At 42.7% G+C, this 27,343-nt stretch overlaps 1 protein-coding gene across 3 annotated transcripts in view; it reads right to left on the reverse strand.

The window, feature by feature from the left end:
- Positions 1–26,904, reverse strand: part of glra1 (glycine receptor, alpha 1) — a 32,451-nt gene extending 5,547 nt beyond the window's left edge. Inside the window, exons 1-9 of one of the 3 annotated variants that reach the window (XM_028960008.1) lie at positions 26,800–26,904; positions 21,858–21,982; positions 17,277–17,315; positions 12,336–12,403; positions 9,975–10,198; positions 9,272–9,354; positions 8,241–8,378; positions 6,204–6,418; positions 2,274–2,420 (exon numbers count right to left, since the gene is read on the reverse strand). In XM_028960008.1, coding sequence (XP_028815841.1) covers positions 2,274–2,420; positions 6,204–6,418; positions 8,241–8,378; positions 9,272–9,354; positions 9,975–10,198; positions 12,336–12,403; positions 17,277–17,315; positions 21,858–21,936 — 993 coding nt within the window. In that variant the 5' untranslated portion in view covers positions 21,937–21,982; positions 26,800–26,904. Of the gene's footprint in view, positions 1–2,273; positions 2,421–6,203; positions 6,419–8,240; positions 8,379–9,271; positions 9,355–9,974; positions 10,199–12,335; positions 12,404–17,276; positions 17,316–21,857; positions 21,983–26,074; positions 26,688–26,799 lie in introns of those variants that run through there. The other 2 variants (XM_028960006.1, XM_028960007.1) reach the window with 2 other exon arrangements.
- Between the last annotated feature and the right edge of the window lie 439 nt (positions 26,905–27,343).

Consider the following 27,343-nt stretch of genomic DNA (forward strand, 5'->3'; position numbering starts at 1 on the left):
AACCACAGGCAGCTCGGAGGCAGGAAAAAGACAGACCCCAGCCAAGGACTCCGCTCGCGCAGTGATCCTCCATTATGAAGCGCTTACGCCGGATCAATCAGGCCCTGTCTAATAAGCCCTTCACACTGTTTGGTGTTGTAGGGAGGATGAAGGAAGGATCTTCTGTAGAGCAGTGGTGCGTTATTGTAAAAAATGAAGCCGTGGACCGTGGACAGTTCCCCTTTTACACCGTTAAACGAGCTACACAGCGGATCACGTATTTATTTAAATCACATATATTATGTTACATATATTGAGTTGTATTTCTGTTAGGAATCATGTTGTTGAAAACCTCAGGAATAATAGCACATTAGAAAAAAAAAGATTTTCAGCATATTAATGTAAAATCTCTGATGGCTAACAGCTAATTCTTTCATCAACACATTATCTTAAAACATGTTGATTTTTGTAGCATTGGTGCTGGGAAACATTTTAAAATGGCCAGAGTGTTCAGATCCAATGGCTGGTCCATGGAAGCTCTTGTTTAAATCGATTTTATCAATAAGGACGTCCTAGAATTTTTCCACCCAGTCAGGAGTGACGCATTCAAAAACCACTAATTACTGTACTGTACTGTACTGTACTGGCCTGAACATAAGATGACTAAAAAAAACGATGGTATTATATATAGATTATAGGAAGAATGAATGAGAACAAACATCATAGTCAGATACAGGACTCAATAGTTTAAGACAATTCCAATTGCAGTTTCTCTATTGATGTTAACATCTTGACTAATTCCGGACTGTTTGGCTTCACCGAGGGCCTCAGGGTCTTTTTCTCTCTCCATCCTCCCCCTGTAACCCACAGACTGCACACACTAGCCACTCAGCACCCGACCTAGCAGCCGCAGTAGCAGCGTGTCTCTCGGTGGGCCAGCAGGGGGAATCCTTACGTTGTTACCTGAGCGCGCGGCTCGTCTCAGTAGGAGGGGGGGGGTTGGTGGCGGGGTGTGCTAGAGCTCAGGAATTGTTTTATTGTGTGTTGCGGCGTTGTGATAGATTTCTGGTGTGGTGCTCACGCTGAGTGATGGCCCCTGAGAGACACAATGGAGGGCCGAGCCAAAGACTTCGTTTCCGAGCTGCAGCTGCAGCTACGGGGGACAATGGAGAGCACAGCGAGGCGATGGAATATCTGTATTATTACATATCCTTAAATATATTATAAATCCTTATAAATTATATATATTTATATATATATTATATATATTTCCTTCCCCAACATTCGTAAAATAATGTTTAAGAATAAATGTTTGTATAATTAGGTTGATATGTTATACACAATTTAAATAAATAATAGATTAGAATAGATATAATAGATAAGAATAATAGATTATAATAAAATAAATAATAATGTTGGTAAAGATGAATTGGTGTGGTCTGCAATTTACACTATGCCATGCTACTATGCTAAACTATGCTAGTTTAAACACTATGCTATATAAACGACGAAACCTAATATGACGTTTCTTGTTTGAAGTGCCTGCCATTCAGGCTGAAGAATGTGGATTAGAGGCTTGCAGTGGTGCATCTGAGCTGCGGGGTGGCGATAGCAGATATCAGCGTGAGAGCTCCAGCTACCTTGGTGGGATTGACCTGACATGTAGGCTGGCGAAATAGAACACTAATCTACCTGCACCTATTACATGCAGTCCTTTGAGGGATTATGAATGCAGGATTTAGGATTTATTGGAGATTTTTACACAGGCCCAACAAAAAAAAAAAAATGTAAACACCATTCCTGTGAAAATCTCCAGTGAGATGTCTTGGACAGATGATCATATCATCTCCCTGCTCGCTGTTAGGGTAGGTTTCGATTGATCGGTTCACTCAGATCATAATGGTCATTGATTTAACACTAAAAATCCCTGTCAATAACACAAATAAATTCAATTCCTCTGACAGCGTTTTTCCGCATCTGTTCAATGAGCCACGGACGGACGCGCTGCAGTCTGGCCCCGATAAACGCAGAACAGAAGACCCATCGCGAAGCCAGGGCCGACCCTCTCTCATTCTTTATTCCGCTCCTCCATTCATCGCTCATCTCACCTTGTGTCCAGGATCGAATTACTCTCAGCGGCGCCCCTGCTGATGAAATATTCACTCGCTGTGTGTTTTGTAGAGTTAAATGCAAACACGTGAACACGGAGAGGCCATGAATATTTCACGAGGTGAGCGTTTAGCGGGGACACCCCTCGGCAGGTCTGCGCCGCGCGCTTCGCCATCAGGATTTACCTTCAGGTGTCGCCTCCGTCTCTGGAAGCGCAGCAGCTCCTTGTGTTGCCGGGCGATGAAGTTGACGGCGGCGTACTCCAGCAGGGCGGAGAACACGAAGAGGAGGCACACGGCCATCCAGATGTCAATAGCTTTCACGTAGGAGACCTGTGGTGGGCGGGGAAGGGAAAATCAACTGCACTGCACAGAGCTGATGCAACTCAAGCGGCGCCGGCTTCAGTGGAGTCTTTCTCCGGCTCGGCCTATCTGTTGACTCACCTCCTCGTTCACCCTGGTAAAGCAGGTAGAAGGAACTCATTACGCGTCATAGCTCCCCCCAAATAAACCCTGAGTCGGTTAATCTATCCAACGTCGACCGATACGATCGCAACGCCGCCAAATAAAATGGATCCAGACCTTTTTAAAAAGAAAAAAGAAATAGAATATCCACAAGCTGGATGTATAAGGTCGACGGGGTGGGTCTCTGAGTCACGAGTCCTCAGTGAGATCGGATGGAATGGCTGAACCTCATTTCACTTGACGCGTCAGTGACCAAAGAGACCTGGAAATACAGTTTAGGTGTTTTTACAAATGCATGGTCCAAAAGACATCGTTCAAGCCATGAGACTTGGCTCGGACAGAGACAAACTCAGCACTGCTGATGACTTTAAAACGTAAAATGGCCACATAAATGAAGCTTTAATAGGATTTAGATTACAGCACGACATACAAAGCATGGGGCGAAGAAAAAAGGGTGGTCTCTTTGTCTTTGTCCTGACGAGCCAACAAGACCCAAGACCCATTAGATATTGTGAAGGCTCAGCATACAGAAGATCTGCAGGCTGATATTCCAGGGCTAAATGTGTTAATGGTTGCGGAGTACTGTCCTGTCACCAATGCAACAAGGCGCTTGGAGAAAGGAGAGCAGTATGCGAGCACCTTCGCTCAGCCGCGGCGTGCCATCATTATAGTGACAGCTGAAGCGCAGAGGAACCGCGGTTCACTTATTCCATTTTACGAAGCGCACGAGTCACCCGGCGTCAACAAACAAAAGGGACGGGCACTTTCTCAGGACATAATTACACAGTCCTGGGTGCTCACGACAAACTCTCGCTTTAATCTCCAAATCCATAGCAAAGGGGTGGAGGAGCGAAGGGGAGCGAGAGAGACAGAGAGCGAGAGAGAGAGAGAACATGGGAGGGATGAACAGACATGGAGAGAAATCATTTCAACTTTCACATTTTCCATCTTGACTTGGTATTATTCATATTGGTTGACAACAATACAACATTCCCAGACACAGTAATGTACATATAAAAGCAAAAATTCTGAACGTAAGATTTTACACCAATTAAAATTCATAGCATTCCATCAAGGCTATAGTTGCATTAACACATTTTCATTATGAAACAGCGTTGTAAAAATGAAAGCAATTTTCAGTGAATACCTCATGCCTGAATGCATGTCACTCCCTTTAAGCACACATTTGTCAGATTTTGGGGTGAAAATCAGACCAACTAAAACCAAAGGTATTTCATATTTGCTGCCAAAGGGATGTCCAGGTTAATACCAGAGTCTCTCAAAAACACTGCATTCCAAGTATATTAATATTTGATTATTTGACCAAGCAGGAGGACTCTTCAGGTAAATTTACACTACGTCTGCAATACAGGAACTAAACATTGCTTGAAGATCAATTTGTGGAAGTAGTAGCCTAGACCCAGGTTCAAACGCCACTCCCTGAGCAAGGCACTTAACCCTGAGTTGACTTACTGATTGTAAGTCGCTCTGGATAGGGCGTCTGATAAATACTGTAAATGAAATGTAGAATGTAATTAAAGGGTTTTTAAATGTAATTGAAGGGTTCAAATCTCTAACCACCAAGCTGCCAGTGAGGTGCCCTTGAGCAAGGTACAGTCCCCACACACTGCTACCTACTGCTCATAAAATGGTGATTATTTCAATGCAGAGGACCTTTTGCACAAAAGGAATGTGCTGTGTATCACAATGACAAAAACAATTCACAAAAAAAAGGCACTTGTGACAATGTAAAACACTGATTTGAAGTTGCAGCAATGTAAACACCACAGCATATTATGATGGAAGCAGGAAGCAGGAGTCTCCTGGAGCCAGGAGTGTTATAAAGTCCCAATTTTAAGAGCTAATGTACTACCTGGGATCCAGGTAGGATGTACACGACATAGCAGGCACATAATGCTCTACAGAAGCATTTCCCATGACACCACTAATCAGGCCACTGAACAAATAATGAACTGCTGCTTTTCCGCAGCACCCAGTAAAACCCAGTAAAAGGTTCACCAAAACTTTTCAGCAAACTAGGGTGGCTTTCACAATTCCAAATTCTCAGCACACTTTATGAGCATTTTCATAATGTTTCCCCAAAGGATATCGTGACACAAACACACTTTGACAACAAACTCTGATGAAGAACACCCCAACAGGTCAATGAACACGTTGGTAAAAATAAAAAAATATCCCACACTGTTACATCAACACCAAAGAGACAAAAAGGATGAAAAAGTGAAAATGTAAGTGTTTGAAATAAACGTGACGATATTAAAGTGACAAGGAAAAACACCATCAACTGTAAAAACCATGAACGTGGATTCAAAAGATTAAAGGTCCCATGACATGAAACTTTCACTTTGTGAGATTATTTAACATTAATACGAGTTTCCCGAGCCTGTCTATGGTCCTGCAGTGGCCAGAAATGGTCTAAAGAGTGCTTTGGTCATTCTGCCTCGCCCGTTCAGAGAGTGACAGCTCAGACAGTCAGATCTGCAAGTATTTTTTTTAGTTCCATCACACGAGCCTCTGAAGAACCAGTGTGTTCATTTTTATTTTTTCCTGGAAAAAACGCAGACACGAGTTCCTGTCTGAGCCAAACATTGTTGTTGGTGAATGGTATTGATGACGTCATTTCCGCGAATGCACCCTCAACATCTATAGGCCGCTCTAGTTCTCATCCCGCCTCTCTCCTCCTCATTAGCATTTAAAGCTACAGACACCGAAAAAAGGTGCCTCCAGGGATCACTAAGACCTACATAAAAGCAATAAAAAAAATTCTTGTCATGGGACCTTTAAGTAGCGATAGGCCAATGGCTGCCAGAAGCCCCACCCATTACAAGTAGATCATTTTAATGCTGCTTTTTTTTGGTTTTTAACAACAATGTCTTACTCACTATAGTGTCTCAAAGTTATTGACTGTTTGGCCTCTCGATTTGCCCATGCATCGTCTTTATTACACCCAATGGTCAATTCAAGGAAGATAAATGTTTAGTCTAAAAGTGTCAAACAACCAACTTTCACAACTAGTCCTCTGTTGTCTCGAATTCACAACACATTTCACAGTCAAGCACCTTTTCTTTTTCACCAATGGTAGCACTGGTCAGTGGTGGCCTAGCAGGTAAGGAAGCGGACCCGAAATCAGAAGGTTGAAGGTTCGAATCCCAAACCGCCAAGGTGCCACTGCTGCTCACACACGCTGCTCAGACGTATTAATTTTTTCTAATCATAGTGCGGTGTAGAGTAATATAACAGTCTAATTAACGTTTTGTAGCACCAACTGGTTAACTTGCTGTTAACATTGGTGTGCAGAAGTTTTTTCTTCACTGTATGTGGAGATAAAACTAGGGGGCGCTGTGCACAAAGTCATTAATGTGCTTCTAACAGGGACCCTTCTCGCAAAATCCTAATGATTAGGTATTTGAGTGGAGATGGCAAGTGGTGCTGTCCTCATCATGTACATGCATGAATGCAAGAATGTGAAATAATAAAAAATGCACTGTAGACCAAAACATCGATGAACGAACGTGTCTAAACAGACAGAGTCTGGAGCCCTGTTCTTGAGGGTACGACATGCTTCAGGAAAGCCACCCTTGTTCATCTTTCACCATAACCAACCATACCAATGCTCCCATCACGACTGACCTTAGGCAGGGATGCCCGGGATCCAGAGCTCTGGGTGGTCATGGTCAGCACTGTGGTGATTCCCAGGCCCACTCGAGCAGGTGCGGCATCCATGTTGATCCAGAAGGAGACCCATGACAAAATGACAATCAGAAGACTGGGGATGTACATCTGAATAAGGTAATATCCCATCTGCCTCTCCAGATGGAAACGCGCCTCTATGCAGGTGAACTTTCCTATGGTGTAGAACACACAAGCAAACTTTCACTACCGAAAGCGTGACGAGGCGGCAGCTGTTTCTGAATCGGCCGCACAGACTGGCTAAACAGAGATTCCCATTCGCCCGTTTCTCATTTTCATTCGGTGCTGGACACGTATGAAGAGTAGGGTGTGCTACTGTTATTGGTTTATCTACAGAGGAATACACTCCAAGGCTTCCCGGGTGCAGCTGATGGATTATAATGTTTTTAAAATCATTTAGCTTCCATTACAGGCACTTCTCTACTGGAACTGTACCAACGGGGCGAAAAAACCCCCCAAAAAAACAAAGCAATAGTTTTATTGAGATAATCACAGCTGCTGATCAAACACAAACGGCAGAATAACAAGTGATAGTACATCGTGGCAACACTGCATTGCACCACTACTATAGTTCAAATTACATCCAGTGCCTGCGTTCTCTACAGGGAGTCAAAGGAAAGCACCACGGGTGGGGGGGTGGGGGGTAGGGGGGGCTTCCTGGAGGACTTGGGGACGGGGAAGAAGGAGCGTAGAGGGACAAGAGGGGGGGGGGGGGGGGGGGGGGGGGGGGGGGGGGGGGGGGGGGGTACAAACCACACGAGCCAAGGAATGATCTCTGCAAATCACAATAGATTCCTGCTGATGAAGTAGAGAGGGGGAGGGGAGCACGAGACAAGACTCTGGTCCCCCTGTTACGGCTTGGCTGGGGAGCGTTGGGGCGCACGGCGCGTCGCGGGGCAGGCTGTGGAGAGCGGCGGTCGTCCTTGAAGAAAAAAATGACCTCCGGGGCAGGGGGAAGGAGAAGGGACGGCCAGGGGAGACCCGGAGGGGGGGCCTTCACTGGTGGTGGGTGCCATCCCTCCCTTCCCCCGAAGAAAAAAAAAAAAAAAAAAAAAAAAAAAGAGGACACTGATGACGAGCAGAGACAGCATACTGCAGCAGTCACTGCACTCTGACCACAAGTCCGTTATGTGGCTCAGTGTGTGCCAGGTTTGAACCTGCCCTTTATTTATATTCACGTACGTGTGTGTGCGGGGTATGGGTGTGTGTTTGTGTGTGTGTGTGTGTGATTCAGACTCAACTAGCTCTTTTAAACATTAATCTCGGGCATGTCAGGGGCGTGCGCCTAAAAGATGCAACGCTGGCTTGTGACAGACGAAAGTGCATCTCGGGACTATCGCTGTGGCTGTCAGGCGGCCTAAATTGGTTGGATTTATAAGGGAATTGGAAAAAAAATGCAATAGATACTGTCTTTCAATAGACGAGTGAAAGCATCTAAAATAAATTCATATCTTGTTTTTATGTGACATGGCACCATATAGCCTCCGAAAATAAAGTGCTGTCCTTTCAAGGCCTCTGACAGATAGAAACTGATACAGACCACGAAACGTTCTCAGACAGAACGCCCTTCACGCTAGCAATTAAATGGTACAATTCGTCAGGGTTTGTTACCAAGCCTTGGAAGAACCCGCAGAGTCTACTCCGTTCGGCACCTTTTGCTTCTCATCGTTTCTCTTTAAGGTCTTAACAGGACTGGCCTTTGGAGCCCCACGTCCATTTACACCCGAAGTGTAACAAATAAGGTGCGGCCGAGTGTTCGGCTGAACTAAGCTGAGACTATGAAGCATGAGCAGAGGACGGTTATGGTCTACAGCCTTCTGTCCATTTTTTTTTATTGTGTGTGTGTGTATGGTGTGTGTGCGCTACTCTGCGCTTGATCGGCAAGACAGAAATAGAAAGAGAAGAAAGAGAGAAAAAGAGAGAGCCTCACATGCAAAGTATTCCCAAAAAAGACGAATGGCGGGGGGAGGAGCAAACCTGTATTGTAGTGCTTGGTGCAGTACCGCAAGTCTTTCTCCTCTTTCAGTATAAATTGAGGTAATGTCAGCCCATCTGCCACCTGAACGGCTCCTTTCTCGTCCCACTCAAATATGAGGTCATTCATTGTATATCCAACTAGAGAAGAGAGTTTTCAATGCACAGAGAGGACAGTTGTGGTTAATTCACAAAGATGAAAAAAATACAATGCATAGGATTCCCAAAAAAAAAAAAAAAAAAGCCCTCGGGATTGCGCAGGCAGTAATCTCACTCACTGGCTGGACGCAACCGGGATGCAAACGATGCGATACACACACATCTGATCGAGTATTTTTGGATTTTAATTTTTTTTATTTTGCTTATATTTTAATAATTTTTTAGAATTTACATTTATTTTTAGATGTTTTTTGTAGTGTTTTTTTTTTTGGAGGTTTAACGTGTTAAAGTTGTATGAAAACATTTATACTGTATTTGACTAAATGTGAGAGTGTGATCTGATATTGTTTAACCAATTTTTTACTACAAGTAATACTTTTTATGCTATTTTTCACATCCACTGATCAGCTCATCATTATACATAAGTTGATAATTACTGTATCTGGGTATTTATGGTGCAGTGTGCACCTTTCTTTGGGTAAAGATGGGAAAACATATGTCACATTTAAATACAATTTTGTTAAATGTTATTTATTATTAAACTATGGTTTTTAATTAATTGTTTATCTATCATTAGATTTGTGCAAAAATAATACTACTCTGCCTAAAATAACAAAGTGAAATAAAAAAAAAGTAAAAAAAAATCCACGTTGCAGCAGAGGAATTGTCTTCACTGGATTCTGCCTGCAGATCCCTTCAACCCCCCAACCTCCTCACCCCTCCCTCTGACTGCCGTGTCTCTACTCTGTAGACGTCCTTAAATCATTGCACTGTTTATCACTCCTTCCCCACAAGCCTGCAGAATATCCATCTCAGCAGCACAAAATAAATGCTCTCCCCTCCATCGCGGCAGGAGGAGGGGTTGCTATACTCACAGCTCTCCAGCTGCATGATACAAGTCTGCACATCCATGGGGAAATTCTTCAGGTCCATTGGGCACGCCAGCACCAGCGTGATTCTGTAGACAAGAGGTCTGGATATCAGCAACTGTTTTGGTTGCCGGGGAAATTTGCATGACGAACAGGAGAAAATGCGGCCCGGCGGCAAAAGGTCTGTGCAAGCATTTTAGATGCAGCAATGGATTGTTTTCATTAAAAGTAACAATGCGGCGAACCCAGTCCATAAACCAGCACCGTCATCATCCCGGGACCTGGGGTGCATAGCAAAACCGCTTTCGCCCACGCCGCTCTCTGATACCATCGCCGTGACAGAGCAGCGGTTATTTACTGGCAATTTTCAATCACTGAGTGCACTAGAGCTTGTGCAGTTCACAAACGGGTCCAAGTCAGCCTGAGAGGTTTATTTGATGGTGCTGCATTAAGCCGAGCAGCAGCTTCTCTTAACCCATTTTCTCAGAGGTACGGCAATCCCATTCATCAGGGACCTTTGGGTAATGGGCAAATTAGCCTAATAAAATGCTAAACAAATGGGCTAGCTTCGAAAACTGAATTAGAAGAGTGTTTGGGAACCAGAGAATTGAAAAAAAGAAATGAAAAAAGGACAATAATAAGCATGCAAGGTAACTGAGGAACCATTTAGGAGGTGGCCCGGGGTAGTATGTGATTGAGGATGCATCACCTTATACTGTACAGCACATTCCCATTTTTAGAGATCCTTAGCAGCTTGTTGTCAGTCGTGACCTCGTGGAAATTGGCTCCCTTTTCGTTGGCGAAGAACAGATCAGGTTTCCAAATAGAGTCCAACATGGAAGGGTCAAGGTCGAGCGAGTCGTCCGGGTATTCACTGTAGGCCAGCCTTGGGTCGTTCCACTGCTGCCTCAGGAAGATGTTAACTCTGTAGTCCTGTCATGCACAGAGAGATCGATGTTGGCTGATCAAAGGATGTGCCGACCTCTCAAATTCTCACAAATAATATCTTCCAGATTTACTTGTTAATTTCCTGTTTTATTTTGTGTGTTTTTTTTGCATGGCAGCAAAAGAGAGCCATGTTAAAAATAGGTTGGCATTTGGGCATGGCCCGTTGCCGTAATGTTCAATTCTTCTAGAAAACCGGCATGTGGCTGTATCATTCCCCAAAAGATCATTAAACTGTCCAGACAGTAATGTACCTTGGGATGACATATCAGCACTGCGAAAATATGGTGGGTGACCTTTAAAATGGCAATCAGCCACAGCATTCAAGGACATTTTCCACCAATTACTTTAATGCAAGGTGAATCATTTATCCAGTGGATTTCATAAATGTTTTAATAAAAATGAGCAGCCTGGCCTGGGTTATTAGATTAGTCCAGTCACTATGAACAATATATGTTGATTTCAGATCCACCATTGATTCGGATGATTCAGTATCTCTGCTTAACTGCAGCAGCTCTCATTAAGCAGGTAATGGCTTGAGTAAATTAACAAAATTACAGAGCTATTATGACTAGCACCAAGTCCGAAAACCCCTAGTATGAAAACACATTTGTTCTGCTAAAGGAGAAGGTGTACTGAATTATGGGCGCGCCTAAATACCATGGGACTACAGTTTCCACAACAGCCGTTCACCTGGGCCATTTGTCATCTGGTTCTTGAGTTGTAAAATGAGGACAAGGAGCTTCACTAGGTACACAAATTTTAACAGCGGGGTGAACTGGCAGTAAAACATGGTAAGGCCAAAGATTCTCGAGCAAAAAACACAGCAAAGAGGGCAGTACATGACCAGACCAGTGACTGAAAAACAATGTATTTGTCTAAATACATACACTACAATTCAAAGGTTTTGGGTCATTTATAAATGTCCTTGTTTTCAATGAAAACAGAAAATTGAACAGAGAAATAACCTACATTTGATGATGAATTTAGCCAATTTTATTGCTTGTTCAATCAGTGTATCTGTGTTCAGCTTTACAAAGATTATTGGTTTTCTAATAATCAATAAAGTGACTGACTTGCATTAGTAAACAAAGCACCATTCCACTGAAACTCATGCCTAGATGTTGCTGATAAGGTTTGTGCTGCATGTATGCAGATATTCCATCATCCATCTATTTCAATAGTCATTTAAAAAAATGTCTGGTAAGGATTTTTGATCAATTTGTTTTTGATCAATTCGTTGTTTTGATCATGTGTGTTTTTTTTTTTTCTTACCAAAACCGAGGGGATTTATTTATTTTTTATTAATATTACTATTTTTTAAATTAAACTGTGCCTTTGCTTATACTGTACCTTTACTGACAAATGCCCTTAATGTATGGTGTATATGTAGTGTGCTATCAGACTATCAGACTGAGGGCACCATTCTTTATCTTCTTGAGAAAATTAAAATGCTGGCAAGCTAATTAAATACCCATACACACGTCCCGCGAGACTTGTACCTTTTAAAACAGTGTAAACAATTAGGACAGCCACGGACCAGAAGGACAGTGGGTTCCTTACAGTGGAATAAGCCAGATGGATCATTACTTGTGGCCACAGCCCTACAAGCACTAAAGATTTATTGGCCATTCTATAGTTTTTTTTTTTTTTTTAGCTCTTCCACCACCTTCTCTCCAATCTCCTGTCCCCTTTTTCCCCTTCCACTCACCCTTCATCTCTCCACTTGTCCTCAAAGTGAAAGAGAAACAGGAACAGCAACTCAGATCAATTCCACTGGTTGTGGAGGAGAAAAGCGGTGGAAAATGTAGCGTTTGTTCTGCATGAGATGATTCTGCAGTTATCAGCAGTTTCCTCCGCTGCTTCAGCAATGCAGTGCTGGACGTTAAGGGCCATCCCGGTTCCCCTGCTCCACACTGTCCAACTGTCTTTAACAGGCTAATCTCACCTAAACCTTCAATTTAATTTCAATGAAGGATGGTGAGTGGCATTTCCCAAGACTTGACAGACTTAACTATCTGTATCAGGTTGTAATAATTTTGGCTCCAATTTTATTGTATTATTTGTTGTTATTTGTTGTATTCACTGTAAAATGTTTCTAATAATTGTTATAAATTGGACTTACCATTGTGGTTTCAGCAATGGACCCAAAACTGTTAATGAAAATGTTGCATGTTACGTTCACAGGGGGACCTGCAGGAAAAAGAAAAGAAAAGGGGGATGGAAATTACCGTAATGTTGACTTTTGCAATCACTTAATTTGCTGATTGCTCTCAATGCAAGAACCGCTGAAAGCTTGTTGGTCAAGTACAAGACACCATTTTAAAAGAAGAAGAAGAATCACAATCACCATGACATTTCACACACACACACACACACACACACACCTACAAACCTGCTAAATAATGGAACAAGAGGAGTGAGTAAAGGATATTCGCAGATAGCAGTCTCAAGGTTAGATTTAATATTTCTATATAACAGTGACTTCTCAGAAAGCTACATTACCCAGAAGAACAGGCGCAAATGTCATTACATCAGGATGGGAGCTGACTCTCAATGAAGTTGGAGGCGACAGTGCGGTGTGCACACAGTCCATTACGCAAAAAAAAAAAAAAAACCTGCATTGGTTTCAGCCACATTTCAAGACAAGTTTGGGTATTTATATATTAAGAGCATGTGAAAAATATCACATCTTGTTTCATGAAAACACCCGGCGTAAAGCAGTGGGACAACGAATTGCAATCCAAACCGCAGAAACAATCTTGCACTAAACTGTAAGCAAGGCCGGGCGCATTATTTTGGCTTATTACTCTCCCGTCATGTCACAAGACGTTCAGCCAGTCAAGGTGACAAATGGGCAGAATACCACAGATGAGCCATGACAGTTAAAAATATATATATATAAATTTCTTGTGCGCAATGCAAATTTGCCGAGACATAAACTCAAAACAAGCCCGTAGACAAATTATCACCTTGAAATATGTGAAAAATGTTTTGTGCATAAGGGGACTCAAGCTCGCAGTTTGAAAAAAGAAACCGGTTTATTTGTTTAGTCGTCCTGAAATCAGATTGCACTTCATAATGGTGAAAACCGAATAGAGAAGACTGCACCGTGGTGATGTGTGCAGCCCAGCAGCCTTCCAGTCTTCCTTCAGCATTCTGCAGACTAAGTGGGAAAAAATAATTTGTCATTTTTTGACATTCCTTGCAGTGTGTGTGTGGTGTGTGTGTGTGTGTGAGGCAGTGCTTGTAACGCGTTTGCTCACTTTCTCCAGGGCCCCTCCAGTATGAAGACGAAGAGGGATGAAGGGTGGGCTGCGTGGAAAGGGGCATATCTCATTAAGCGTCATACCAGCATGACTCACTGAGCTAAATCATTTGTCTTAACGCGTTACGCCAATCGCACATAACAACACAGCAATGGCATGTCTGTTATTCAGCTATTTTGGTCCCTCATACAAATTCAAGTTCTTCATTCTATATCTTCATATACATTTGGGAATTTATTCTGAAACTTAATTTAATGGTTCGGAGGCTGTGTTTAAAATACAGCATGTGTTTTAACATGTCAGCAACCCAATAAAAGTATTTTATGTAAAAACAATAAAGTTGTTTTAGATTTGAAATATTTCAAGAGTTCTGCATTTCTAGAATGTGTAGCTAAAAAATTGCATTTAGTTCTGAACTGGGATGGGAACTAGCTAGTGAGAATGAATTTCACCAATTTTTTTTTTATTTTAATGAGACAATCCATCAATAAACCTTATTAACAGATATTTTAATTTTTTTCAATCATCATAAATCGGTGCTGCAAGATGCTGCAATACTAGGAGAATACAATCAGCATTTTGCATCAGTAAAATGATGGAATTAACCATTTGATTTAATGTGCAATGGAGTCTCATCGATGGGACTCAAAGGGCTTTCAAGGCTTCTTGGAACTCAGCGATGAACATTCTACCTGGCTTGCCTTTGCATTTTTCTTTTGGCTCTTGGGAATTACTTACCAGTGTTGAGTTTGGGGATGAATTATCTCTAGGCCCATGTGAACTACTTACCTGTGGGCCCCTGTGCTCATGGTTTTATTTTCAGCGTTTATTTCTGATAAAACACTTTTTCTCATGATTGTGCTTCTCTTCCATGTGTATGTGGCAAATGTATTCCTTTTTCAGATTCATCACCTTAATTAACATCTAGTACAACTTTGAGGCAATTGTGATATCTGATGATATATGAATTGCTGACCCTCCATTTTTGCAAGTCTTGGATTATTTTGGCAAGCCAACACAATAAGAAAACATGTTTCCACTCCATGCCTGCAACCGTAATAAATTCTAATTAAAATTCTCTCATCTGGAAGGACCAGAGTGGAAACGACTGCACCCAAGTGGCACCTGAATACGATGTCTTACGTTAAAATGGCTTTTGTGTAGGGTTGTGTAGCGGTTGCTTATTGCTTATTATTTTTTATACTGGCATGTCTGTAACTATGTTTGTATTTTTTTTTTATGTTTTATTGAGCTTATACCGTGTATCCCCAGCTGATATGGCATATAGACTTCTGGCAGGAATCTCTTCTGCACCCACCCACCCTTCACTCCAAACACAGGTTTGTTCCTACACAGCAGCTAGGAGGGCAAACATAAGGTGGAGGCTAGATGTCAAAAGGATTTTCAGAATCCTAGCAGCCCAAATTACTTGGGATGGGTCTCAGTTCGAACTGTGCAAATGTCATTGCTGTGCTGAACAGAGAATAGGCCTGACACCCCAAAGTCTCTTTGCTTCACAAGACAAAACTGTATCGTACCTTCGTTTACATACTGTGCTTCAGCAGGACAAAACCGTCTAGTATATGATGTGATGTTGTGTGCCAACGTTAAAATTATTTTTTTAAATAAATAGACACTAAAACCCATAACCAGGTTTTTGCAACCAATTATAATCCATTACAGTCTCCACTTGGAGGGGAAACGGTAAAAACAATGCGGTGCTCAGGGAGCAGAGTCACACTATTAATCCTTGCATGCTCTAAACAGCTCTGGGCATTCTCGCCTTTAGGGGATTGTATTAAAAATTCATTTTGGGTGCACAAGCTGGCATACCTGGATATTGACAGGGAGCCGCACCGAGAGCCTCGGATTTTCTCTGTCACATGCCTATAAGTAATGACAGCCTACTAAATTACCAGAATCCTTCCTGCCCCTGAGGCTGCTACTGACGGATGGGAGAACATGACAGCCTTGGAGGAGAGCAGCTCCAGTAAGACATAAATCAATACGAGGGCCATGACATGGGATGGGGAATGAAGTGCAGAGTTTGATTATACTGGTCTACGGAGGTGCTTCCTCCTTTTAAAATGTAATCAGAGAATATTATTTTATTCAAAATGTAAAGATTCAAACGTATGAAGAAGGTATGAAAAATGACCCTCTGACTGAAGCAGCACTACTTCATCCATCCAAATGAGACCATTATTTGTGAGATGCATTTCAATTACCTTACATTTGAATTGCAAAATTTAAGCGATTAGCACATAACAAAAACATCTTGTAATGTGCAAATGTTTTATTCTAGTCTCATTAAATAATATTTGCTGCCTGTAATTCAGTGGTACAAAATACTCCCCCTAATTATTTAAAGAGGGGGGAAATTCTTGTTGCGCTATTTAAGATGCAGTGCGTCTTTTAATATTCCGGAAATCGACTTTCTTGAACAACGATGCCGCTAATCCCAAGATCTTTTTTTTGCAGTTACCACTGATGAAGGAGGGTATTAACAAAGAAAACCAAGGGCAATGCAGGAGGAAGGGAGGAGAAAAGGCCATGCACTCTGTGTTGCCAGATTGGGTGGACCTCTATTTCATATTTTGGGGACTCAGTTCTTATTAAAGCATGTTAAACTGCTGCATTCATTAAATAATTGTCCTCCCATTTTAAACTTTATGAAATCATCATTCAACATCTGGGTGTCAGAAATAATGACACTCAAACAAAAAAGGGCTTTGTGGGTGTAGTTAGTTTCTCCTCTCCATGTAACTACATGTTTTCTTGGTTATATCTGTTGATTTCTGTAAATTATAAGGACACACATAGTGTGACATAGTGGACATGCACCAAACACTACGATGAAACCAGGACTGTGTTGCATTATTACATAATTCATATTCTTTATTGGTTACTATTCAATCTGCTGTAATACGCATGATCTATATAAAATAGATAAACCATGATTTATACAAGGGGGCTGGACCGGTGGCAGACTTCTCTAGGCCCAGATTATTAATAAACGTGTGTCTTGTTTTTGTCACTACATCATAAAAGCAAAATAAACACACAGACATCCAGAACCCCACAACCAGGACCGAGCTGGCATTCATGATCCATCAATCAAAAAATGACCAATACCACCATCTGTTCCAGGCCAAGGCAGGGAATCGATATCACACTCACACTGTTCTATTTCAGGTCTAGTGTGTGACATGCAATATAAGAGAGCGCAGGACTTTTTCTTTAATGAACAGGAACATTGTTATTGAAAATGGATACTCCAAAACGTGCATCTAACACACATTTAATTAATCTCTATGCTGTCTTTTCAAAAGGCCATGAAAATCCGTTACTGCAGCGTACAGCCATAACAAAGACGCATTCTTACCACATCGTCTAGCAAAAATACATTTCACACTTCTGGATGCTATTCACTTTGAAATTATCGCCGTATCACGCCTTTCCCAGATTATTCCAACTCTCCTGTGACTGACAAGCAAGAAAAGCTCTTTAAAGAATAAAGGCCTCAGAGGAGCGTTCATGTTGAGTCTGAACTAATCTGTGGTATCTGTGGTATGTTACAGGGAAGGCGGGGGATCAATGTCACGTTAACTATGACACAACTCGGAACAGCAGAATCGGCGCCACACAAACTCATGAATGAACCCCTTCACTTGACAATTCGCACAGCTTATCATTGGAGCCTCGAGAACGTTCACACTCCTACTTTCCAGCTAGTGGACATCTTCAGGATGTACACATGACTGGCATATTTTCCGCATGAATGAAAAAAAAAGTACCTTTCTTGTGAGTACCATCCGATTTGGAGCCTTGTGGGTCTAATGATAAAGAGATCAGCATTAAATACAATTCTAAGTGCAGGAATCTTTTTTTTTTTTAGGTTGTTATTTTCTTTTGGCGAAACAACAACAGAAAAAAAATCATAAAAAGACATAAAATGCATGGCACAGTTGTTCAATATTTTCTTCCCAACACCCGAGACTCTGGTGTTGGGCAGGGGAGGGCCAGCATACTAAAGGCAAGAGCAGATAAGGTGGGATGCACTTGTATTGTAGAAAAACGAGCGGGCAGGAAAGGAGGCGATGCACAGATATGGAAGGAGTGCAGGGGTTGCGGTGCAACTCTCTTCACAGGAGGCAGAGTTGGGTTAGCAAAATGCGCTACTTATGCAATTCACCAGAGAGAGAGAGAGAGAGAGAGAGAGAGAGAAAGAGAGAGGGGGGGTAAGGGGGATTGGGGGGAGAGTGCAAAGACTACATGTCATACTGGCTTCGCTTAGAATGGCACGTGTAATTTAACCGAATAGCTGTCATTTGGCAACTTGAGGAAATTCGGATATGCACGTTGTATTTTACATCAAATTTGTCTCTTCACAGAATGTATAGAATGTCTTTTTGGCCTTACGAACCATAAACTCTACCAGATTCAGGGGTAGTTTACCATTTCTACTCATGTATATTATTAACACATTTGATTCCACCATCATATTAAAAAATGACCGGCCATAGAAGTTCTTGCAACAAAGGCTTATTAGGTGCCAACAATGTCCAGGCTGGTCACATTTAAACGGTCATTAATCCAGAGCCTAGGACCCTGAATGAAAACGCCACACTTGCGCGTTTTCCCTGCATCTAATAACTGCCATGAATGTCACCAGAGGGAATGCGGAGGGCAACTGGCATGCTGCAGGCAGGCATTCCCTATGTGAGACAACATGGCCTGATCCTACAGCTGCCGTGGTCACAGTTGGAGAGCATCGCTGTGCATTGAGGCCTCAGCCTCGTGACCCAGAAATCACGGTTGCAAAAGCCTGCATTGCAGCATCCTGTGATGTACGCGCGGCCTGCAACCTCATCAGGACCTTCGGCTGGAATGGGCACAACTCCCACAACTGCGGGTTCACTTCACAGCGGTGTGCTCTAATATAGTAAATTAAACACATTTACTAAATTATAGTCTATCGTATATTTATTTATTACCTATATTTTAATGCAGTGAATTCACAACGCATTTTATTCACTCATTCACAAAGGCTGGGTAAAGTTTAACTAATGTATGCAACTACAGATCTATGCAACAATTTGAACATTCAACGTGTTTAACCCACTCAGTTCAACTCAACTGAATATCTGAAGTAAAAACCTACATCAGATTCACTTGACTTGGTCTCTAAAATGTGCTAATAACACCTTAAAACGGTCTTGATATAGTTATAATATATTATGTAGGTATAATTATCTTTAACCTCCTTATATGTCAGATTTGTTTTAATTCAGTTTATTTGGGTTATATATGAATGTCCTGCTTTACTGTAAATGCTTCATTTATAATGTTTTTTCTAAATTTATAGCTAAGCAAATTATGCTGCTATATTGTGCTGTTTTTAATATAAGACTCACTGGTACGTAGTTTTATATATAATAATAGCAAGGTAGAATGAAATTATAAAAATTAATACCTTTTCAAATGGAATAAACGGTTGAAAGTGACATTTGCTAGTCATCGCTATTTACATTTAAATGATTCCTTTTTATGTTCTAGCAATATGAATGTTATTAAATTCCCACAGACCCTTAATACCACTGTCCACGTTATACACAGTTCCTCAGAATTGCTAGCCATTTGGTTCAACAGCCAGCAGCCACTGATGTCTCACTGCCACCAGTTGGGTAACGTTAATTTGATTTCACTCTTGTTTTGGGGAGAACTTGTCCTACGGATGGTGGAACATAAAAAAAAAAAAAGGCAACGCACGGCTGTGATATTTTGGTGGGATCTGCACAACCCCCTGCTTGTCTCTCCCACTGTTCGTCACAATGAAGGATGAGAAGGGACAAGGTTAAAGCGGAGAGCCCCAGACGCAGCTGTGCGCCGAACCATTTATCACTCCCCTCTGCAGATTAGACCCTTACCTAGCAGTCTGCCCGGCCTGCAACTAGCCCGGCAACTCCGGCTTTACCCGCGCACAGGTTCAAGGAATCCCAATTTATTCCTTGTGCCTCCTTCGGCTGTCAGAGGAGAGATGGGAAGAGTTAAGTGTGGAAAATCATTAAGCTTTTCACTGGCTCAGGGCTTACGGCACATTAACGTACCACATGCCAGCTTCCCTGTGCATAAAAAATGATCTTTCCTATTTAAACCACGCTTATGGCAGTCGGGTGGAATTCCCATGGCGAGTCCCAGTCACGACCAGCGCTCCAGACAACGCTCTTCTCCCGCCTCGTCGGTCTTCTCATTGCTTGTTATATTTACAAGCCTCTGTGCCTTTACAATAGCCGCCTGACGCCAAACAAGGTCTCGGCAGAATGAGACATAATCCATTAATTGATTGCATTATTTTTTCCAAAGGCCGTATGAGTAAATAACACTGATGCCACATGGACCTCTTCGATTGTAAAGACTTCAAGACAGCATCCACCCCAGAATTAGAAGCGTTTCTGAAACTATAATGGCATAAATGAAAATTCTGAAATGAAATTGGAAACATTCTAAAATCCAAATGATTGAAACATGCCCCAAAAGAATATGCTAATATGCTGATATTTGACTGTATTGTTTACTGAAAATGTCATTAAATTTACATTTCTGCCAAAAGGAAAAAAAAAGATCAAACTCCCCCATTTCAATATGGCTAAATATTTATATCAAGTGATGCATGCACGTCATTTATAAAAAAAAAACAAAAAAACAAAAAAACGATGCTTTAATCAGCATCCCCACCATTTGACAAAAAAAGGTGATCACCAAAGCCTAGTTTATGAAGCTCAAGATGGCTGTTTAGTAATTTCGACTGCTTTTTCATACTGAACATGATTCATCAGCAGGTTGCCTATTTTGCAACTGCAATTTGCAATCAACCACTCAACCAACCAGGTCATTAACACGATGTCATTAAGTCAGCCAGAGCGTTACATGAACATAAAACCCCCTAAAATGCACTAATATTAAAAGCAGCAGAGGTAGCGCTGTATTTGAGGAAAACGCTAATCTTGGGGGTCGACACTTGGCTGTCAGTTCGTTTGAGTAATTTGGAGGGTTGCCATGGTAATTTGTAGATTAACGGCTGAGGTCGGTAAGGAAACCGCTGACATGTATCTTTTCTCCGTTTTTTTTTTTGTCGGACCGGGAGCAGTGTTCACTTTTGTCCGGCGCTTTCATTCACTCTGCATCATATCCGATGTGTTTCTGACAAGACAAGTCATTTATGAGCTGGAGACAATGTGGCAGGTCTCAGACAGGAATGTAGCCAGTGCGGGCTCATACAGAATCCATGGTGAGCAACAGTATGGGGATACCATGGCTCGTCCAAAAATACCTTTTTTTTTTTTTTTTTTTTCTCGACTAAGCAGGTGTCATGCATTATTTTATGGAGGCAAGGTTATATCTTTGGTATTTTTAGAGCTGTCACATGCATATGTCATTTTGGATAACCCTTGAGATGTGTGATTCATCCTTTAGTGAGTGAAGCTGAAACTTTGAACGTTATTAAAATATTTTTTTTTTTCAACAATTTACAGTATTGTGTAATTCAACTTTAATTTAACAGGAGCATTTCAGCCAAATGCCATGCACTCATATTTTTGAATTGTATTAAACCTTTATTAAACTCTTAAGCATTAAAGCAACATTTTGCAAGAGGCTGTGCATTACTGAGATTTTACCACGGTAAAAGGTTTGGTGAGCACTACGCAATAAGATCCCAGTGAGGCCTGGTCTCAAGCTTTTTGCTTCTCTTGATAAAGTTTTGTGTAAAACGTGCTTTTAATTAGGGACTGATTCTTTCCAACAAAATGTAAATGACAGATCATGTCTGGCCACGTCTGCCTCGCGAATTGTGTTAAGAGGTTAGCAGTTAGCTAGAGGTTATCTGACGTCATGATGTCTCTTGAGATTATATCCGACTTTATTGCTGTACTGGCTTCAAAATACATCTGGAAAAATTGGTGTCGTCATACATTCATGGTCTGTCCAAAAACACCCTTCGTAAATGGTATATGGTTTCAAATACGATATTTTAATTAGTTTTGGAAAAAAAAGGTGTGTGTGTGTGTGGGGAGGGTGTGTTTTATATTCAGGCCAATATGGTAATTGCATTAATGAGGACTGCAGCGCTGGAACGGGTTTTCGGTCAATGGCTTCCTACTCGCCATTTAAAAAGCAGCTTTTAGGATTTGGCTGGAATGCCCCTGTACGTTGCACAGACAAACTGCATTCACTTCCTAAATGAACCTTCTAGTCAGCGTTCAAAGACAACCAAAATGAGTGTGCATAATGTGGGCTATCGATGCGGTCCCCGGAGGGCAGGCATTTATTGGCTACATTCCTGTGGAATCCAGCGTTGTGGCCATTTCGACTCCTACCTTTAAAATTAGGCCTGATTCTTGCGTCGTAGCCGGACACTTTGCCCATGAGTTTGTCCAAGAACTCTGAAGGGGGCATCGGGGTGGCAGCTTTCCGAGCCGCGGCTTCTTTTGATGCTGCCAAGCTGTTGACAAACAGAAAGTCAGAGATTTAGCGAGATTAAAACCAGAACATAGCGACACTGCGTCTTTTTCCCGTTGATTTATGGGGCGGGGGGGGCATCCATAGAACATCCATGCAGCTTCATATCATAAAGAGCGTATCAGGGCAGACGTGGGTGGTAAATGAGTCTTGCAGTGGGCTGCACGGGTCACCCTGGCTGTCAGCTTTCTAGCCAATCTGTGCAGTCACATGCACGCTTCCCCCTAAAGGTGGCTGGGCTGCCGAGCGCTACGCTTCGTCATCCCTCATTATTTTAACATCGCCTTTCCTGTGCATGTCTGCTGCAGACTGTTGGACTGTTCCCATTTTATTTTTTTAATGTTGTTTAATTTTATTTTAGTTCTCAACAGAAAAGTAATTCAAAAATGCATTTTTTGCTCGACTAATTTAATGAACTATGCCAATAACCAATTAATATAAAAACGAATAAACATCAACTCAATGATATTGCTATTATATACATCATATGAATTAGGGTTTATGTGCATAATATGTAAAATTCTTTTCCTGACGGTATTGCACCAAATATATATACTACACTGACATGTTATCCCAGTGGGTGTCCGTGGGCTTACTGTTGGTCTGAGAGTGACATCTAATCTCCACTCTCACCACCAGCGCCGCTGCCATGCCCAGCCTTGCTTGGTCGCGATCATTCGTGTGGACATGGCAGGGTAGTGGAGAAACAAGGAAAGACAAAATATGAATATCTTATTCATCTTATCAATGCACTTAGTAGGTCGGGGGGTGTTATTTGTAATACATTTTTATAAAGGCAATGTATTATTCTTATAGTAATAGTAGTAGTGTTGAAATAGTTCATTTTTATGGGTTTGTTTCCAATATTTGATAACGGATTCGTACGGTCCATTTTTATGAGCCATCGATTCCGGGTTTTATTAAAGTGCAGCGAAATGTCCTTTATTGATTTACTAACTCAGCCACTTGCTCGGTGGCCCTTATGCATCCGAACAGCCAGTGATCAGAGGGACACGGATGATACGGTCAGATAACAGATGCGCGGCTTAACTGTAATAGATGCGTTCTAGACGCGGGCCGCGGCAGTAGGGGCGCCGCCAGATTTGTCATGGCTGGAGAGATTACACTGCCTCATTTACACACACTGTCTGCTTTCAAATGGACCGGCTTTGTGCCGCGGAAATGTACGTGACGGCGTGAAATAATCCTCTTTTTGTTCAATAATGAGACCTATATTAACCGTGTGTAGTGGATTTCAGAACTTATTTATTTCCGATTTTGTTGAGGATAAAAGCAGTCATGTTGCTATAATTGTTTGTGATCACTGCTGTCCGTGGCAATTTCTGGGCCCGTGAAGCCACTGCTGACAATGCAGAAAAAGAGCTGAGCATTCTGCCAGAAAATAATATGCAAAGCACCCCCCCCCCCCTCCCCAACCTCAACCTGCATGCTTTAATGTGAAGCTCCAATCATTAGCCCTAAGTGTACCTCATTATGTCCTTAAAGCCTCTGAAGCACAGAATCCTAATTGATCTTATCCCTCGTTTTGTAACAATCAGGGAATCAAAGAGCCTTTGGCACCGCCGGTAATCTCCCTTGGCCAGTCTGGGATCAGAGCTGGTCCCAGTACGCATGCAGGATGCCCCCCCGAGTTTACCAATCCCTCGACTTCACAAATTCAGTTCCTCGCAACTCCTTTTTTATTTCACCCTCCTCTTTATTTAATGAGAAAAACCTGCATTTTTTTTTTTTTTTTCACGGACGTGGCCTTTATGGTTTTGAACCGAATGGAACATAACTGAGCGCGCTATTCTACTGGACCGACTGAATCCCAAGGCCCAGGGGCAATCACTCTGAGTCCTCGGCGATCAATAATGAATTATCATATATCAGCCCTTTGGAAATGAACCTGCCTAAAACCAGCCGCCAAGAAGATGATGGAGCGCTTGGCTGAATGGCTGATTGTTTCTTTGTGACGCTCATCGTGCCCAACGCCACTTTGTCTCCATGTCCATGTCTGTCTCTTGCAGTGATTTTCAGAAACAGAGCTCAATCTAAATATGAATTTGGTTTTTCCAGTGCTCTGATTTTTTCCAAAGTTTGTTCCTCCCACGAATTGGCATAAAATGGAATACCTTCATAAAAACGTTCTGATATTTCTTTTTGAGAATCTCCCTCATACACGACTGAAAAGAGTGGGGACTCGTCTTAAACACACGATCCCAATACGTGCCAGGCCTCCCTCTGTTCAGAGGTAATTACCCCGGGAGTTTAATTAGAAGAAGTCAAGGTTACTCTGGCTGTAAACAGCGTCCAGGTCTTTCTGCCCAGTGGGACAGAATAAATGTAAAAAAAATCGGAATATAAGATTATACAGCACCTTCAATGCATTCAAACGTATGCCAGCCACAATGCAGCAAAGGAAAACCATGCAACTTCAGCAGTCAAGGCCAAATCAAGGTCACGATGCATTTTTAAAATTAAAATTCTCACGCCTGAGCATTTGTACCGTGGACCCTGCTACTGTATTTTCTCCCCCACTGTGTGTTTGTACATCAGCAACAGTGGGGGGGTGATTCAAATAACCAATTTGCATGTTAATGAAAGGTAGTAGATGAAAAAAACACCAGGTTAGGACCTGATGCTGCCTTTGTCTGTTGATGCGTTTAGTGCCTTCATGTTTTCTGAGGAGACATTGTGCATTTTGGATATGATGTTTTTTCCTTTGTCTCTATGCATTAACGAACGACTGAGGAGTCCGCTTTTTTTTTTTTTCCACCAGCAGAGCACATGTCTGAGTGACATTATCAGTTGCATTACACAGTCTCTATTTTTCATGATGTGGTCTACATTTCCTCACTGGCTCTCCAAAATTCCCCCTTCCCCTACCAGACACTCCCAGAGAATCGTGTGGAACGAAAAAATCCATTTATGAGCTGCAATACATGGAAAGGGGTAGGGAACGGTTGGTATACGGTGCGTATTAATCCTCCGTATTGCAATTGACATTGTGATCAATGTTTGGTAATAAGTCTGCAAGTGAAATGAGGTCTGGGTGCGCAGCTCGAGACGGTGGAGAGAGATATCAATTAAGAGGAATTGCCTGGTCCAGCCGCGAGAGCTGAGACTGCAATATCCTGATCCTAGATCATTAACTAAACAGGACGCCCAGAATGCAAAATTATTACAGCCAGAGCGGTTTAATGAAAATCCCAGGAACTGCTTTCTGTGATTCATCTCCGAGTTCATTTGGATCGCCGCTATTCCTCTTTCTATCAGCAATAATGTGAAAGAAATCAACAGTAAATTGCCTTTGTCTGGACCTATTGTGAGACGTCTTACCCTCCTGCTTGGTTAAATAAAACGGCACGTTGACAGGCGTGAAACATTCGATTTGATGAATGGATGAGGTGGAATAGTAAGTGTGTAAACCCCTGCAAAAATTCAATAAAGTGATGCGGGTCATTAAGATAATTTACTGCCAAGGCACAGCACCAGTCATAGTAATACGGCACACATTAGCATTTCTGTCAAACTGGGATTTGTTGTGGCACAGTGTGGCAAATGGCACCATTTAACCTTCGCCAGTCACTCGCTGCCAAAAGGGCATGCCAGTTTTGACCAATGAAGACGAACATGCAAATAAAATTAATTCAGAAAACTACAGATAATGAGATTATTGTGTCGCCCCAAACATTAGCAATGCTAATAATTATAATAACGAGGAGCGCTGCCTTCTTTGCAAAGAAAAAAATAAAAAATAAAAGTATTAACGCCAGTTGAAAATGAACGGGCGTCTTTTGCACGTCGCGTCAGTGACTACACTTGACCAGTAGTTGTCGCTGTTTGGCGACAATTAACGCACCGGAATTTCAACGCGGTCATCGGATTAACGCAACTGGCTGCATGTGAAGGAATTAATGACAGAAGAATTCCCCGCAAATCAAGTTCCGCAAGTTTGCGGGAACGTTTTAGAAAACGCCGCGCATCGCGTGAATTTTTTTCCCCTTTGAGATCAAACGTCGTCACCAGGAAAATCTTGGGAGAAATTCCGCACGTTCCTGCACCGTCTTACCTGAAGAAGACTATAGTTTCCCACAAATAGATCCCGAGCGCGTTTATTCGGTACATGATGGCCGGGAAGCAGCCGCGGAGCCGCGGCCGCGTAATTCCTTCGCGAATTCTTCTTCTGCCGCTCGCCTTCCGGCTTCCAGATGCGCAGGCAAGTGGACGGGATTCAGGGGCATGAAGGCGCGGGCATCGCGTCTCGACCCCCACCAACCCAAAGTGCGGCGCAAGCCCGTAGTTTCAGTCCTCGCCGTCAGGCACCGCGGACAGCGGCGGTTTTCACCGACGAGCCCAAATTCGCGTCAGGACGCGCTCACTCCGCGGGGTCCATCCCGGGCTTTTGTTTCTGTCCAAAAATCGAAAAATTCAAAAATTGAAAAAGGTGTGTTTTGCGCGTAAGAAGAGGGGTTCCGGGAGGGGGTCTCCCCGCTGCCGCCTTCACGCCGCCGCCGTGGGTGCCTTCGCCTCCGACGCAGTCGCGGTGCCGCGGCGCGGGGCCGCTTCCATCGTGCGCGCGACTTCTAGAACCCGCGCCACGCGGGACGTTGTTCCACGGCGCGCGCGAGAGCCCCGCTGCCCCGCTGCCCTGCTGCAGTCATTTACCAAAACCGGCCGGGGCGCGCGCACAGGCACGCGCGCGCGCGCGCACGCACGGACGCACGCACGCACGCCAAGTTAAATAAATAAATAAATAAATAAACAAACGAACCCAAACGAACGAACGCGGCTCACCTTTCCTCGCGCGCGCGCGCCCACGTGGACGATATTCATCAGTCTGCCACGTGGACGATATTCATATCATGCATGACGCTTTTTTTTTTAAGCCACACATCACTCGTCTCACGTCGCAAATCTTGGAGTGAAAAGTGGCAACACACACACACACACCGTCTTTTTTACAGACACGCGACTTCCCATTCTCGGGTTGGTCGGCGCCCGTCGTCCGAATTTCCCACTCTTCCGATGCGTCGCACGCATGCGCCTGCATGTTACCGTGCTCTCCCTCCCCCCGTGTCGGCGCGGGCTTCCTCGGGGCTCTCCGGTTTCCTCCTGCGGTCTGAAGGCGTGCATCCCAGGTGCATTGGTGACCCGAGGTGTGAGTGTGAACGGTGTGTATTGAGTGAGTTAGTTGTGTTTCTTTTAAACTATTTCCATATGTTTCTTTTTTGGAGACAGCAAAAAAAAAAACTTTATTTCATCAGGGAAAACATTAAGAACTTTTTCCAATTTACAATGTCAACCAAGAGACAGAAAAGGATACAGAGAAATAACATAG

This window comes from Denticeps clupeoides, chromosome 18 (assembly GCF_900700375.1).
Source record: "Denticeps clupeoides chromosome 18, fDenClu1.1, whole genome shotgun sequence".
NCBI lineage: Eukaryota > Metazoa > Chordata > Actinopteri > Clupeiformes > Denticipitidae > Denticeps > Denticeps clupeoides.